Source organism: Cetorhinus maximus, chromosome 1, assembly GCF_964194155.1.
Source record: "Cetorhinus maximus chromosome 1, sCetMax3.hap1.1, whole genome shotgun sequence".
Lineage (NCBI taxonomy): Eukaryota > Metazoa > Chordata > Chondrichthyes > Lamniformes > Cetorhinidae > Cetorhinus > Cetorhinus maximus.
Window position 1 is genome coordinate 59,383,349 of NC_135879.1, and position 16,639 is coordinate 59,399,987.

The 16,639-nt window shown below is 42.1% G+C and overlaps 1 protein-coding gene across 4 annotated transcripts in view; it reads right to left on the reverse strand.

The window, feature by feature from the left end:
- prmt9 (protein arginine methyltransferase 9) overlaps window positions 1-16,639 on the reverse strand; it is a 99,048-nt gene that overhangs the window by 36,543 nt on the left and 45,866 nt on the right. The window contains exons 3-4 of one of the 4 annotated variants that reach the window (XM_078541132.1): window positions 15,183-15,419; window positions 3,215-3,382 (exon numbers count right to left, since the gene is read on the reverse strand). In XM_078541132.1, the coding sequence (XP_078397258.1) occupies window positions 3,215-3,382; window positions 15,183-15,419 (405 nt within the window). Of the gene's footprint in view, window positions 1-3,214; window positions 3,383-4,250; window positions 4,409-15,182; window positions 15,420-16,639 lie in introns of those variants that run through there. The other 3 variants (XM_078541150.1, XM_078541172.1, XM_078541141.1) reach the window with 3 other exon arrangements.

The following is a 16,639-nucleotide window of genomic DNA, read 5'->3' on the forward strand; positions in this document are numbered from 1 at the left end:
AAGACAACATAGGGTCTGCAGGCTTCTGGAAACCCCTCTCTCCTTGGGGCTAATGGAACCACACTGATTACAGACAAGACCAAAACCCTGCAGAGACGGGCAGAACACTTCAACAATGTTCTGAATCGACCCTCAACAATCAATGATGATGAGGTGATTACTCACTTGCCCCAAAATTGAAATCAACATGTCACTTACTGACACCCCCAACAAAGCTGAAATCATGAAAGTAATCAGTCTTCTATCAAGCAGCAAGATACCTGGATCAGATGCACAATCAGATCAAGTATACAAGACAGGAGGCATTATACACACTGACAAACTCACCAAATTAATCTAGGTAACGTGGAACCAGGAAGCCATGCCTCAGGAATTCAAAGATGCATCAATTGTCCACCTTTACAAGAGGAACGGAAATTGTCGAGCTTGCAACAACCATCAACAAATCTCCATACTGTTCATTGTGGGGAAAAAACTTGCAAGAGTCCTGTTAACCTGCTTGACACTACATCTCGAACAGGACCTCCTACCAGAGAGTCAATGTGGCTTCAGAGAAAAGTTGTGGTACTGTTGACATGATGTTTGCTGCACAGTAGCTCCAGGAGAAATACCAAGAGCAGAACTGTAATTTGTACTCAATACTTGTTAATCTGACAAAAGCCTTCGACACAGTTAACCATGAGGGCCAATGGAAGATCATGGCAAAATATAGCTGCCCAGCAAAATGCATCACTACGGTACGGCATTTCCATGATGACATGCTAGCTCGTGTCCTGGACGGTGGAGTGTCTTCTGATTGATTCCCAATCACAAATGGAGTGAAGCAGGACTGTGTGTTGGCTCTTACCCTGTCTAGCATGATGTTCTCTGCCATGCTTTCTGAAGCATTCTGTGTTAGCAAAAGTTAGATATCGCACAGAAGACAAAGTCTTCAATTTGAGGAGACAACAAGCTAAAACCAAAATGCGTGAAGCTGTGGTTCGTAACTTTCTTTTCACTAATGACTGTGTCTTAAATGCCTATGCAGAATAAGAAATGCAACACAGCATGACCCTTCCTTCATTAACCTGAAATGTTGACTCTCCTTCTGTCTACAGATGCTGGCTGATCTGTTGCGTATTTCAGCATTTCTGTTTTTATTTTTAAAAGGTTTTGTCACTGGGCCTGAGTTTAAAATTGTTCTTTTCTTTAATGTAGTTCCTTGTCCATAGTTTATCATTGGGTAATTTCTGCCCTGGAATTAGGCCAAGCTATTGCAACCTCCAAATATTCAGGTTAACATTCTCGCTATTAATTGTCATAAGATCTGCTAAATGAAACATTTTGTAAGATCATTGAGCATTATTCAAAACTTTTAATTCAACACATTAATCATATTACTGTAGTGTCAGTTTTTCATGTTTGACTTTGTAGTCAAAACTTGTACTTTAGATCAAGATAGAGTGAAACCATCCCAAGGTATCAATTTTGGTAACTAGACAATTACTGTTTATTAATTCATTCTGCTTTTGGGGAAGTCATCAAATGATTAGATCATTCAGTAATGGGGCTAACGCTATCAGCCACAATTTGTCTGGATAAATAAGGTGCAATTGCTTCTCAAAACAGGGAGAATGGAATACCTTCCTTTAATGTTCTCATGACATTATAATTGGAGGTGGTAACATCATAACTGGAGGTGATAACATCATCAGCTGTATCCCCAACTATACTGAAATCAATCAGGTTTTTTTATTTTCTATGAACTAATATGTAATCATAAATGAACAGAGTGTACCTGGGGTCAAAAATGTTATATTTTTTCTCGTTTTGTTCAGTTTTTAATACCTTCATTTAAGCACCGCCATTTTAGTTCTGTGATGGGATGTCTAATTTACTGCAAGTACTTCTTTGAAAAAAACAAAGTATTTTGTCATGCTAATATTGATGGTATACCCCAAGAAAATTTTCTGCAACATTGCAAGAAAGGTGCTTGCTTCTTATCAGAAAAATAATTAAGTTAAAGGTGCTTTGAACAAGGTTTGGTTACAAACCAAATATTTGTTGAGAGTTGAAACTGCGCAAACGGAGCAAACATGTATTACATACATCATTTATAATCACATGTCTTAGTGTCTGATTGATCAATCTTTTCAGTCCACAATCATTTTAAATGAACAGACTTCAAAACAAAGAATTTGGAGCAAAAAAAGACAGCACATGGTGTGTATTAAGAGTTTCTTGCTGTGGTGCACTGGGATGAACTAAATGTTTTAAAAGCTTATGCTTCAGTAATTTACACTGTGACTATATTCTATTCTGCTGAGAAACAAAAGTATTTGTTTCTTTGAGAAGTGCACCATCCCAAGTTCTGTAAAAATTCAAAGTGTCTTTTCTGTTTGTTTGATTAACTTCTAAACAATAATTTTTAAGACTTCTAACACCATTTTAGACTGTTCAATATTGTACCGATACAATGTGCATTTGTCAATAATTCAATCCATGAATAAGTCTGCCTAATAATTTAATCTATTGAAAAAAATTATGACTGATATTGCCAGTTTTATCAATATAAAATTTATAATAAACGGAATTTTCTGTAGTATGCAACCTTCCATATTTTACCTGCATATAGCTACATTTCAGGAAAAAAGCACTGGGCGTAAGCCTACATGGCAACAGGCCCGAACTGTTAAACATTATGGAAAGTTGACCTTATATTCCAATGATCCATTAAACTCAGGTGGCAGAGGAGAAAACAATGGCAACTTTACCCCATATACCTCTGCACCAGTCCCAAGCTAGGATCTGTTTGGTTGTGTTAAAAGCACAATTTAAGTTGTTGTTGTCTCTGCTTCTCTAAATTTCTTTGACTTGTCTTTGTCGTAAAGACAGTGATTTTTAAAAAAAATTTTGTCAAGTATATAATGAAATATGTGATGAAATAGGAAAGTATATATTGAAAATTCAATGTATATATTGTAATCAAAGGACCAATTCCCAATTTTGGAGTAGAAGCTCTTTGCTAAATGCCACTTCCACAAATATTTCAACAAAAGTTGAGGCACAAAGGTTATAACTGCAGTATTTTACTGAAAGACTAGCAAACACAGCTAAAATCATTTTCTCCTTTATGGATTATGGCTAGAGGATGAATTCATCAATTTAGAAACAAAGTTTTAAGAGAAAGTATTATAGCTAGCATATATTTTTGTTAGGCTGTGATAGAATGTACCTGCTGGAGAGATCTTTAGGTACTTCCATGTCTAATGATTTCATGTGCAGAATCTTGATCTCTCCTGCCATTTGATTGGAAGCTACCACTTCACAGGCAAGTTCATACATGGTCTTGGACAGCTCACAAGCATACACATGAGAAGCTCCAGCCTCTCTTGCAAACATGCTGAATGGTAGAGAGAAAAAAAAAACAAACATTAGATTTTAAGGCGAGCAAGGAAAAATATGGCTAACAATTTTATTTGTTTATCTTTAGTCTACCACCTGATAAAACTGTAGAATTAAACAAATTTTGTTGTTTCATATTTTTCTTCAATTCCAACCTTGAGACTGACAATTAGGCTCCCAGAAATTATTTTCTGTGGATATGAAGATGCAAATTGCATTAGGGAAGTAGCTAAATTCTGCAAGGTACTTTCCCCAAAAAGCATTAATTGCATATTTAAGGGCCTCAATTGGTGGTGAGGCAAGAAGTCATCCACAAGCCTTCCCATCTTCCCACTACAGACTTAATCGGGACAGAGGCGAGAAGGCAGCAGGATCAACACTCGCCACGCCCCTGCCCGATTAAATGTCTCCTGCCACCAAACTCACCATGGGATAGGGCATTAAATTCCACCCATTGTCTTCAATCGCCACCACAAACTCCATTCCCTAGCCATCAACTCTATACCACTCCCTGCCCACTATCTGAGGCTGAACCAGACTGTTTGTAATCTTGGCATCCTATTGACCGTGAGATAAAGTTCCGACCCAATATAATCAGATTTTAAGAAAGCGTTTGACAAAGTACCATATAAAAGGCTGGCTAACAAAATTGAGGCTCATGGATTAGGAGGGTCAGCGTCAGCTTGGATAAAAAAAATGGCTTAAGGGCAAAAACAGTGCGTCATGGTAAATGGTTGTTTTTCAAAATTGAGGATGACTGACAGTGGTGTTCCCCAAGGGTCTGTGCGACAGCCACGGCTTTTTTTGATAAATATAAATAACTTGGATATTGGAATACAGAGTAAAATTTCAAAATTTGCTAATACCAAGGTGTGTAGTAAGGTGTGGTAAACTCCCTTCTCTTCCTCAGTGTATAGTTGTACACTTTCACATTGTTGATAATGTTAAACAATCAGTCAAAGAATAGGTAGGTAATTGGGTGGAGACGTCTAGACTAAGAACCTATGAAAGAGTCTGACCTCTACATCGATTCCTTATCACAATGTTGCTTTGGCATCTGTTACTGAGTTTCTTCAAAGAAAAGACAAGGGTGTATGTGTGGGCGGGGGGGGGAATGATAGTTACTTTACATTGCAGCACTGCTACTTCCAACCGTGTAAGACTTAAAATCCTTTACGTCTGGATTTTATGGTTCTCGGTGGGGTGATGGAGGGGGAATGGAAATTGAGCGGTTCACTCACTCCTGCCATCTCAGCACAGTGAATCAAGCATCAAGAATCAAGGCCAATTAGCAACCGCCTGGCAGGAAGGCAGCCAATTAATGGTGCAAAGCAGGGCTCTGTGCCCAATTGGGCTTCTAGACCGGGACATCATACGGGAGACAGGTTATGCCGTGAACGTGAAGTCATTCACGGCCATCAACTTAAAGGCTCCCGTGCGCTCAATCTTTCCTTATTTCTTATGGCAGGCTCAAAACAGTGAAAAATGAAGTCAAAAAGCATGCCACCTTCACCAGCAGACTCAGCTGCTACATGCAGCCATAGTTCCGTTGGCAGGGCATTTCTTCTGCCTTTGTGCCTGCCTCCTCGCACCTGGTGAAAAGCACTCCCAAACTTTCTCCCATCTGTCGCCCCAAAAAATGGAGTGGAGAACGAAAAATGACAGTCAATTGCCTCTTTAACAGGTTCAATAGCTTGTTAATTAGTTGTTTCAAAATGGCAGGTGGGCTTCTGATTTCTGCACCTGATCGCCTTCCGTAGTATTGGAGACTGGCACGATGGCATCAGATTGCTGACCTGATGTCATCATGCCATATTTTACATACGTGTTGGGGATAGCCTGCCCGATTTGCGGCGGTAAAATCCAGCCCATATCGTGAGACATATTTTATTAATGAAATTATCCGAATTAACCAGTTAACTGAATTACCTGCCAACAATATACAATTATTTTGTTGCATTGTTTAGCTGATTCTGAGATGAATTAATATAGTTTATGACATCAGTGCTCTAAAATTAATATGCAGCTGTTTGAATTATTCAGTTATCAGGACTGCTTTATAAACACACCCTACAGTATGTTGTGTTACAATTCAACTGCCTGTCTTTACATGGAGAAGCAGACAACTAAGCTGATGTCACTCAGCACTTACTAAGATATCAGACTGACTGACATTCTTTCCCATCACTGTCCAAGCAACAAACATATTTTTAGCCAAGTACTCCTGTGTACTTTCAACCAGTCTCAAGTGGCTAATTACTAAGGATCATTAAAGTTGTTTTCTTTTAACTGTTGATTTAAAAGCCCATGGGTTTTTTTAAGATTCCAAGTGGAGAGAAAAAAAAGGGTCCAAAATATTAGATAAATTTAGGGAAAATAAGCAACAGAATTTTTCGCATTGGTCAGATCCCACTTTATGAGGTTCAATAAAGAGCTACAGTATACCCAAGTTCATTGTTACTTCCCCATACCATTACCATAAGGTCAGTTAAGTTAAAGTTACCAGGTGTCTAGGGTGCACAGGTAAATAATGGGAGCTCTGTTACAGTAGCTACATATAGGGCTCAGAATTCTAAGCCTGATGAACTGCACTAGGACAAATGGTGGATCAATTTCCTCATGCCATAATTGACTCTCTCAAGTTTATCACCTGAAAGTATCACCTTGTGTAAATTTCTTGGAATACAATGCTTTACTGACCAATTTAAAATGTTTCACCTTCACCATAAAACGATCTTTGGATTCTGTCCAAACACAATGGCAGTAGTTGTTTTCTCCTCATTTTGTAAAGTTGGAATAATCATACTACTTTATATCATAACCTGAAAACTTCCATTGGTGTTGGTCTTTTGTTTCATTTTGTGCAAAAAAAATTGGATTCAGAGATGATTGCACATTGCATGCATGAAATTACCATGGCACAGATGGCACATATTATGCATACTGATGTCATTGTTGCGATTCACCACATCTCTGGTTCTGATTTTTGGTAATGAAAAAGGGCACAGGGAATTTAGGGAGTTTTCTTCAAATCAGAAGACAAAAATCCAATACTTGGAAAAAAAGAGAATTTACAGTCAAAATACACAAAAATAATTTTAATGATCCTCACCAAAGTTGCCTTGAATTTTTTTTGGAGGGTGCAGGTGATTTATTTAAGTGCAAGGCCCCTTTAATTTTTTTCTCTACTGCAGTGCATGCACAGTAACTTAGGGGGCTGACTCGTGCACGGCCTGCATGGAGAGTTTTGGATTCTTTCGAGGGAACATTGATCCTCATTGTTGATTTATTAAAAGACATGAACTTAAGGCTTCCCTGAGAGCTCTGCAAGTTTATCCAGTAAGTAGTTAAGTCATACAGGCCAGGAAGGTACAGGTTCAATCTCCAGTCTCTGCTGAATTAGATAATCTCCCCTGAGGCCTGAGGACAGTAAAAATCAGTCTGGTCTCTCATTTTTGACCACTGTTCAATGACCACTGCCTTACAGCTACATGTACATGAATTATGTATGTGTCCAAGATCAAACTTAGCTTTGATTCCATCCCCCTAACTCTGCCTTTGATTCCTGCTGACATTCACTATCCAGTTAACAATTGCTCATCATTGTTTGCTGGACTGTTGTTGGACTGCTGTACCTCCTGATCTACAGCTGCTCTTCAGACCAGTTTCGTCATCAGCACTAATTTTCTGAGTTTATCTTTTATCTTCCCTTGGCTTCTTTGACTTTACTGCATTTGGTCCTTAGGTTTCACCCCAACTTTTCCCTGTTCATCTGCTGATATAATATGACTTACTTATGTGCATTGGTGACTTCTGAGGCCATTTCCCATCTCCACCAGCTCCTGGACCAACCTCAGCTAGCACCACAGTTGACCATGCTATTCCTAACAGGCCTTAGATCCCACCAGACAACCTCCAGGGGAGTGTTCCAATACTCTGAACCTCAAATGGCCCCTGCATCCACACCCTCCCTGTAACTGTCTTCGAGCTTGAGCGCTGGTTCCTGGACGTCTTAAGCCCGCTCCATGCAGCCTACAAATCAACATCTCCCCCCACCCGCCATGCCCCCACCAATAGGTCTCAGACTTTTGTTTTAGTCCTGATAGCCAGTTGGTGAAGAAACCAGAGCGGGTCTTTACTTGGAATAGATTTATTCACAGAATATAACACCAGGTATATACCTCCCCACACACTGGGCAGAATTTAAGCAGAAGACTGAGGCTCCCAACAGTGGGACCAGTAGTGGTTGCCATTTCCGCTCCTGTGTTGGAAGCCACAATGCACACAATTACAATGCCCCATGGGCAATTATGTGGCAGGGACAGGGCAAGAAGTACCCAACCCCGACATTAGCTGACTCAATTTCAGGTTGGGACGAGCTATAAAAGGCCCACCTCAGCAAGCAACCAGACTCTGCAGGCAGGGAGAACTGGTTCCAAGTTTGAATTCAGATCCCCCACCTGCAGGGTCATTTAGAATTTTTTTCTGCGACTCACAGACTCCCTGGACACCTTCCGTCAATTAACCCCATCACTCCTCACTTTCATTTGGCAATTCACCTTTTTGGATTCCCAGCACTCCCTCCCCCTTCAGCAACATGTCTGCATACAGACAAAGTGAGGCACACAGTGCCTCCCAGCAGGTTCTCCTCCAGGCTGCCTGGGAACAATGGGAGGTACTCTTCCCCAGGGGTGGCAATAGAAAACCCTCCTGCTTGACCAAAGCATCCTGGAGAGAGAAAACAGAAGAAGTGAGCAGCCATGGGCTCCAGCCATGAACTTATGTGCAGTGCTGCAAAAGGATGAATGATCTCCTCTGAACAGCCAGGGTAAGTGGCAACATGGCATTGCATCAAAAGGCCTCCCATGAGGGTAGAAAGCAAAGGGACTTTGCAAGCGGGGGGAGAGGCCAAGCTGGGAAATGCATGGTCATCATCAGAACTACGTGCCAGAAGAGGCCATTCCGTGTGGCAGTTGTGCATGATGAGGCGATTAGGTACCAGTTGGAGTATGTGGCCAGTAGGTGGCATGAGGATACATGGGACAAGGAAGTTAAGTGTCTCTTGACATGGCACTAAGTCTCCACTTTGTCATGCAGGATAAGGAGACCTACAATGCCAAGGAGAGGACCAAGGCCAGAGGAGGAGTGGTTGACCTCAAAATGCTAACGCCTTATGAACAGGAAGCCTCGGAGATTGCAAGCGAGCAGGGCGGCCAGTACTTTGCACACAGAGAGGCTGTACCAATCAGCCAGCAGAGTAAGAATGTCTCTAACCTGGTGAATAGGCATCAGCATAGGTTGACAGACTGAGCTTCTCCCTAGTGGGCAGGATTTTCAAGTCATCAGGCGGGCCCGGAAGTGGCCAGGAAATGGCCCACGCCCGCCATCAACCCCCGACCGCAATTTCATGCTGGCTGGCCAATTAACAGCCAGATAGCGTGAAAGGCGCGTTGAAGAGCTCAGCGCTGCCAGAGTGGGGGCGAGAGGGGTGTGAATGCTAAAGTCTGCACATGTGCGTGGGAGCGTGCACTGAAAGCTCCCTGAAGGCACAGAGCTGCCTCAGGGAGCTGAAGAATTGCAGAAACAAAAATAAAGATTTCAAAAATGAGAGAAACATGTCCCCACATGTGACTCAGTCACATGAACGGGACATATCAAAAATTGTGTTCAAAATTTTTTTTTTTTAATTACTGTTGGAAACCTCATCCTGCCCATGGATGAGGTTTCATAAAAAGTCCAAAGGCCGCCTGGCCGATTCGCCTACCTGCCATCCGTAAGGTTAAGACGGGCAGCGAAAAATGGGTTTCAATTATTTGAATAAGGGCCTTAATAGGCCTCTTAATTGTCATGGGTCACGTTTCCAACCCCTGTGCGCGCCCGCCGACCGAAATACTGCGCAAGTGCGCGATGACGTTAGGACGCTTGCCTGACGTCATCACGTGCTATTTTACACCCGATCGGGTTGGGCACCATCCACCTGCAGGACGTAAAATCCTGCCCAATGTCTTTCTTGGTGTTGGCCACTTCAGGTTATCGCCATAGACAAAGGTCAAAACTCATAGTGAAAACTGATGACTCCACCTCTGATGAAAACCAAGGACACACAGAGGATGCACCATCATCTGTTTCTCCCTCATTTTCCACTGGCAGATATATTCATGCAGGTTTCAGAACGTTTGTATATAGAATCGGGGGCACATGCTGGTGATCACTTCACGGACACATCCCAGCAGCTGAGGGAGGCCATGTCAGCCAAGGTAACTGAGGGCGGGAGGATAGTTGGGGATCAGATCCATGCTGAACCTCAGGCTGATGATGGGCCTCTGATCTCAGCCACAATAAGCCTGCTGGAAATGCAGAGGCAGGCAAGGGAAAATCTGGCAGAGGTGCTAGAGACTGTTCAGAACATTGCATGGATGTTGGCGGAGTGCATCCATGCTTGACTTCTGCCATGGCTCCGACATGTGAATGCATGGCTTCCCCCATGGAGAGATGGCGACCGCCATGGAGAGCTAGGTCTATCATATGACCCAAATGCATGAGAACCTGTATTCTGTCACTCTAGCCATGGGCTTCTTTATTTGTTCATGGGATGTGGGCGTCACTGGCTAGGCCAGCATTTATTGCCTATCCCCAGGGGTCTGGAGTCACACGTAGGCCAGACCAGGTAAGAATGGCAGATTTCCTTCCCCAAAGGACATTAGTGAACCAGATGGGTTTTACAACAATCGACAATGGTCTCATGGTCATCATTAGGCTTTTAATTCCAGATTTTTATTGAATTCAAATTCCACCATCTGCCATGGGGGATTTGATCCCGGGAACCCAAAGCATTACTCTGGGTCTCTGGGTTACCAGCCCAGTGACAATACCACTACGCCACTGCCCTAGCAGTGGCTAGGCTAGAGAGGAACAAGGCAAGAAAAGGACCCCCCTCCAGGTGCCCCTTCTCCTCAGGGATACAGGGAGGTGACATTGCACACCAAGAGGGAGGAGCAGTGCCAGTCAGCCACCCTGGAGATGGCCTCTCAGGGTACAGGGTAAGCAGGCACTCCTCATCCCCGCTGGAAGTGACGCCAGAGCCTCGAGTAGATGACAGCACCCTGTACCTGTGCAGGAGACCCCCACTAGGCCAAGGGCCTCAAGGTCTTGGACCACGCAAAGACGTAAGTCATCACACACAGTGGGGCATTGCTCTTAGCAGCCTGCCTTCTCATTAGCTGCTGTCAGGGTCGCACCAAGGTTTAGTGGGTGTGGAAGAAAAATTAAGACCTAAAGAGAACACAATGGTGGCACGAGTGTTCAGTCACTGCAAAGTTATGCAAATGTGTATACCTATATAATATCATCTTATATTTTGCTCACTTGGTATTATGTGCATTTGTTGGAATGACCTCCTTCAGAGGGCATATTGCACTGTCAAGCATCATGGTTGGCAGTCATTACTGAATGAAGGCTACTGAGGAAAATCTGACTTATTCAGGCAATAATGTAGCAATTTGTTAGAGGTCAGTCTTTACTGGATGGTAATGTGTGTGGCCTGATTGTATTCTTAGGGCAATGCAACATGATGGAACATGCAGCATTTGCTGGCCTTCGCATAAATGATGTGCCAAGGAGATTAGCCGAGGTTATGTACAAGTGCAAGAAGTGATGTGCTGCTGGCTCACAACTTCAGTGACTTATATACCATCATAAAGCCTTTATCCGCGGAGGCAGGGAATCACACACTTCATCCTGTGTGATAAAGGTCTGCTCCTCCTGGCCTTCTGGGATGTTCTATGGGGTAGAGGACATGAGTAGTGAGGTAGCTCCGGATAGAGGCTGGCAGAGGTGGACACACATTCAGAACAGGCAAAGATTTGTAGATGAGGTAATGATGCTCTTAGACCGTAAGACGTAGGAGCAGAAGTAGGCCATTCGGCCCATCAAGTCTGCTGTGCCATTCAATGAGATCATGACTGATCTGATAATCCTCAACTTCACTTTCCTGCCTTTTCCCCATAACCCTTAATTCCCTTACTGATTAAAAATCTGTCTATCTTTGCCTTGAATATACTTAACGACCCAGCTTCTACAGCCCTCTGCAGTAAAGAATTCCACAGATTGACTACTCTCTGGGAGAAGAAATTCCTCCTCATCTCTGTTTTAAATGGGCGCCCCCTTACTCTGAGATTATGCCCTCTGGTCCTAGGCTCTCCCACAAGGGGAAACAACCTCTCAGCATCTGCCCTGTGAAGCCCCCTAAGAATCTTATATGTTTCAATAAGGTCGCCTCTCATTCTTCTAAATACCAATGAGTACAGGTCCAACCTACTCAACCTCTCCTCATAAGAACATCCCTCCATACCCGGGATCAACCTGGTGAGCCTTCTCTGGACTGCCTCCAATGCCAGTATATCTTTCCTTAGATAACGGACTAAAATTGTTCACAGTTTTCTGAGTGTGGTCTAGCTAGTGCCTTGTGTAGCTTTAGCAAGACTCCTCTATTTTTATACTACATTCCCTTTGAAATAAAGGCCAACATTCCATTTGCCTTCCCTATTATCTGTTGAACTTGTCTGTTAGCTTTTTGGGATTCATGCACAAGGACTCCCAAATCCCTCTGTGCTGCAGCCTTCTGCAGTCTTTCTCCATTTGAATAATATTCAGCTCCTCTATTCTTCCTGCCAAAGTCCATAACCTCACATTTCCCCACATTATATTCCATCTGTCAAGTTTTTACCCACTCACTTAACCTGTCTATATCCCTCTGTAGACTCCTTATGTCATCCTCACCACTTGCCTTCCCACCTATTTTTGTGTCATCCGCAAACTTGGCGATAGTACATTCACTTCCCTCATCTAGGTCATTAATATATATTGTAAATAATTGAGGCTCCAGCACTGATCCCTGTGGCACTCCACTAGTTACAGGTTGCCATCCCGAATATGCCCCCCTTATCCCAACTCTCTGTCTTCTATTAGTTAGCTAATCTTCTATCCATGCTAATATACTACCCCCAACACCATGGGCTCTTATCTTATTAAGTAGCCTTACGTGCAGTACCTTATTGAACGCCTTTTGGAAATCCAAATATATTATGTCTACTGGTTTCCCTTTATCTATCCTGCTTGTTACATCCTCAGAGTTCCAATAAATTTGTTAGGCGTGGTTTCCCCTTCATGAAGCTATGCTAACTCTGTTTGATTAGATTATGTAATTCTAAATGCTCTGCTATTACATCCTTTATAATAGACTCCAACATTTTCCCAATGACAGGTGTTAAGCCAACTGGCCTATAGTTACCTGTTTTTTGTGTCCCTCCCTTTTTGAATAAGGGTGTTACATTGGCTGTTCTCCAATCCTTTAAGGATTCTTGGAAGATTACTACCAGTGCATCCACTATCTCTGTAGCTACTTCCTTTAATACCCTAGGATGCAACCCATCAGGTCTAGGGGACTTATTGGCCTTTAGCCCCATTAGTTTCCCTAGTACTTTTTCTCTAGAGATAGTTATCGTATTTATTTCCTCCGCCACTTTTGCCCCTTGATTATTTAGTATTTTTGGAATGCTATTAGTATCTTCCACCATGAAGACTGAAGCAAAGTATTTATTCAACTCCTCTGCCATTTCCTGGTTCCCCATTGTAACTTCCCCAGTCTCATTCTCTAAGGGGCCTAGGTTCACTTTGGCCTCTCTCTTCCTTTTGATATATTTAACGAAGATCTTACTGTCCGTTTTTATATTACTTGCTAGTTTACCCTCGAAGTTTATTTTCTCCCTCTTTATTATTTTTTTGGTCATCTTTTGTTGGTTTTTAAAACTTTCCCAATCCTCTGGCTTACCATTAATCTTTGCACATTGTATGTTTTTTCTTTCAATCTGACACTGTCCTTAACTTCCTTGGTTAACCATGGTTGGTTTATCCCCTTCCTTGCATCCTTCTTCCTCACTGGGATATAGCTTTGTTGAAAGTCATGAACTATTTTCCTAAACACCTGCCATTGTTCATCAACCGTCTTTTCTCCTAAACTGCTTTCCCAGTCCACTCCAGCCAAATCTGCCCTCATTCCATTGTAATTACCCTTATTTAAGTGTAGCACAGTTGTTTCTCAAGTTTCTCACTCTCAAACTGAATGCTAAATTCTACCATATTATGGTCACTGTTTCCAAGGGGATCCTTCACTCTGAGATCATTTATTAAACCTGCCTCATTACGCATTACCAGATCCAAAATAGCCTGATCCCTGGTGGATTCATAACATATTGTTCTAAGAAACTGTCCCGAATACACTCTATGAATTCTTGCTTGAGTCTACCTCTGCCAATTTGCTTTTCCCAATCTACATGAATATTAAAGTCACCCATGATTAATGTACTGCCTTTTTTACATGCTCTCATTATCTCCTGATTTATTCTCTGTCCTAAAGTATAGCTACTGTCAGGAAGCCTATAGACTATTCCCACCAGTGTCTTCTTCCCTTTGTTATTTCCTACCTCCACCATATGGATTCTACATTTTCCAATCCAAGATCCTTTCTTGCTATCATACTTATTCCATCTCGTACTAACAAAGCTACCCCACCACCCTGTCCTTCCTGCCTGTACTTTCAAAAAGTCACACACCCCTGAATATTTAGTTCCCAGCTTTGATCTCCTTGTAACCACGTCTCCGTAATGGCTGTAAGATCATACCCATTTACCTCTGTTTGTGCCATTAATTCATTTAATTTGTTCCGAATGCTATGTACATTTAAGTAAAGGGCCATTAATTTTGCCTTTTTACCATTTTTTCCCCCTTTGACCCTATTTGCTGCTGTTTTTTTATGTTTGTACACTCTGTCCCTTCCTGTCACACTCAGGGTATCATTACCTAAATAGCTGCCCTGCAAGGCTGCCAAGTCCTTTTGCTTTGTAAGCCTACATATCCCCTTTCTAGAACCCTCCCCCCCACCATTCCTCTATTTAGCTTAAAGCCCTCTCTACAGCCCTAGTTATTCAGTTCGCCAGGATACTGGTCCCAGTACAGTTCAAGTGAAGCCTGTCCCACCGGAACAGCTCCCTTCTGCCCCAGTACTGGTGCCAGTGCCCCATGAACTGAAACCCAGTCCTCCCACACCAATCTTTGAGCCACACATTTAACTCCTTGACTTTATTTACCCTATGCTAGTTTGCCCGTGGCTCATGTACCAATCTTGTGGAAGCACATGATGGCCCCTGATGCCAAGTGCTCTAGCAATCTGGCTATGAGCATATGTTGTGAATTGAATGAATTCATTGGCCCTTCTGAACAGGACATTGGTCACCTACGATGCTAGTGTTTGCTTCATTGTATATTCTTAAATATTAAAAAAAGGTTGTTTTTGTTTAAAAACATGAAATCTTGTGGGGTAATTTCTTTCAGTTAATCACTGGGTGTTCAAATTTCTCTTTAAACATTTATGGTCCCTACTGGGATCGTATTGATACAATTAACAACTTCAACTCTGGATTCTTTCATAATGTCTCTTCCCTGAACTCTTTTAATGAACAGGACTGTGTTCATTTGCATGCATATTTTGGCAGTTGCTCCAAACCTAGGCTTATCACCTCCATCTCCCTTTGTTTTTCTCTTAGCCCTTTCTCACCTGTCTTCTCCCCTTCCTTTCACCTAGTCATGCCACTTTTCATTTCTCCCATTTGGAGCTTTGCCCCTCCAAATCCCATCTTTATAATATGGAGACACAGATACATATTTGCTGTAGAAACACACACATTTCCTTTACAAACAGACATTGCAATCAGGACAACCACATGCAGGGAAATTGTACAGACCTGAGAATGCCAGTTCCTGTTCCAATATCCAGAACAGATGTGCAACCAGACTGCACTGCTTTCCGGATTGCTCTCTGATAGGCAACGTTCCTCTTCTTATCATTCAGCATTAAAAAGTGCCAGCGTTCCACTAACCAGTTGGCAACACGATAAAAATTCTCTCTTGCGTCTGCACAGTCAGGATTGAGCTTAACAGCTTTGTGGAAATAGCCAGCCGCTTCATCTCGGAACCCCATACTGCTCGCAGAGCAAAGAAGACAGCCCAGAATTAACTTTATTTTTTGGATATACTAACTTTCAAAACATAGATATTTGCTTAATTACTATTACATTTACAATTTTCATAAGAAAGTAATGATTTCTATTAGCTATTATCCATCTGTAGAATCAATTAACAATGCTTTAACTGACTGGACAGATCATCTGTTATATAGAGTACTACAGTAATTTCAATTTGATTGTTGCTGCCTGAAAGTAGTTTGTCTATACCCTGTACAATATACACTACCTGGTCTTGCACTTAGGAAGTGGTTCAAATGGAGTTGTTTTCACCTGTTATATGGTTTGCTCATAAACAAGTCTTATATAAGTTGGCTAGACACCTAAGACATGGTTGTGAAGGCAGCCAGGGCTATTAACTTTTGATTGTCAGAGCCATTAACTTTGAATGCCTGTCCCAGTAGGATGGAATTCTATTCACCAGATATTCATTTCTGTGTTGTCCTTAAAGATGAATGGCCTGAGGCTGGGTCTCATGTAGCCTCCTGTGATAATTTGACTAACAAGTGTGCCATGGCAAGAAGTGATTTCCTGTGGATCAGCTTTGAATGCTTGTGAACAATTACAGTATTGTATAGTACCATATACAAATCAAGCCAATAGCACAGATTCTTTAGTGAATGAGCAAATGGGAATACTCAAAGTGAAAGAATTTCCTTACCGTTATATTTACAGAGTTATTTTTATTATTGGAACAGGTTTAAACTATGGGTCAGAAACCTGGTTGGAGTCATACCTAGCACACGTTGTTATTGTTGGAAGCCAATCACCTCAGCCCTCAACATTGCAGTAGCAGTTCCTCAGGGTAGTGTCCTAGGCCCACCATTTTCACCTGTTTCATCAAATGACCTGCCCTCCATCATAAGTTCAGAATTAGGGACGTTTGTTGATAATTGCAGTGTTCAGATCCATTCACAGCTACTCATAATGAAGTAGTCTGTACCGATATGCAGCAAAGCCTGGACTACATCCAGGCTTGGTAAGTGGCAATTAACTTATGTGCTACAGAAGAGTCAGGCAATGACCATCTCCAAGAGGAAATCTGAACACCTACCCTTGAGGTTCAACAGCATTGCCATCACTGAGTCCCCTACCATCAGTATCCTAAGAGTCACCATTGACCAGAAACTGACCAGCCACATAAATTATTTTATTCTTTTACAGGATGTATCTGTGGA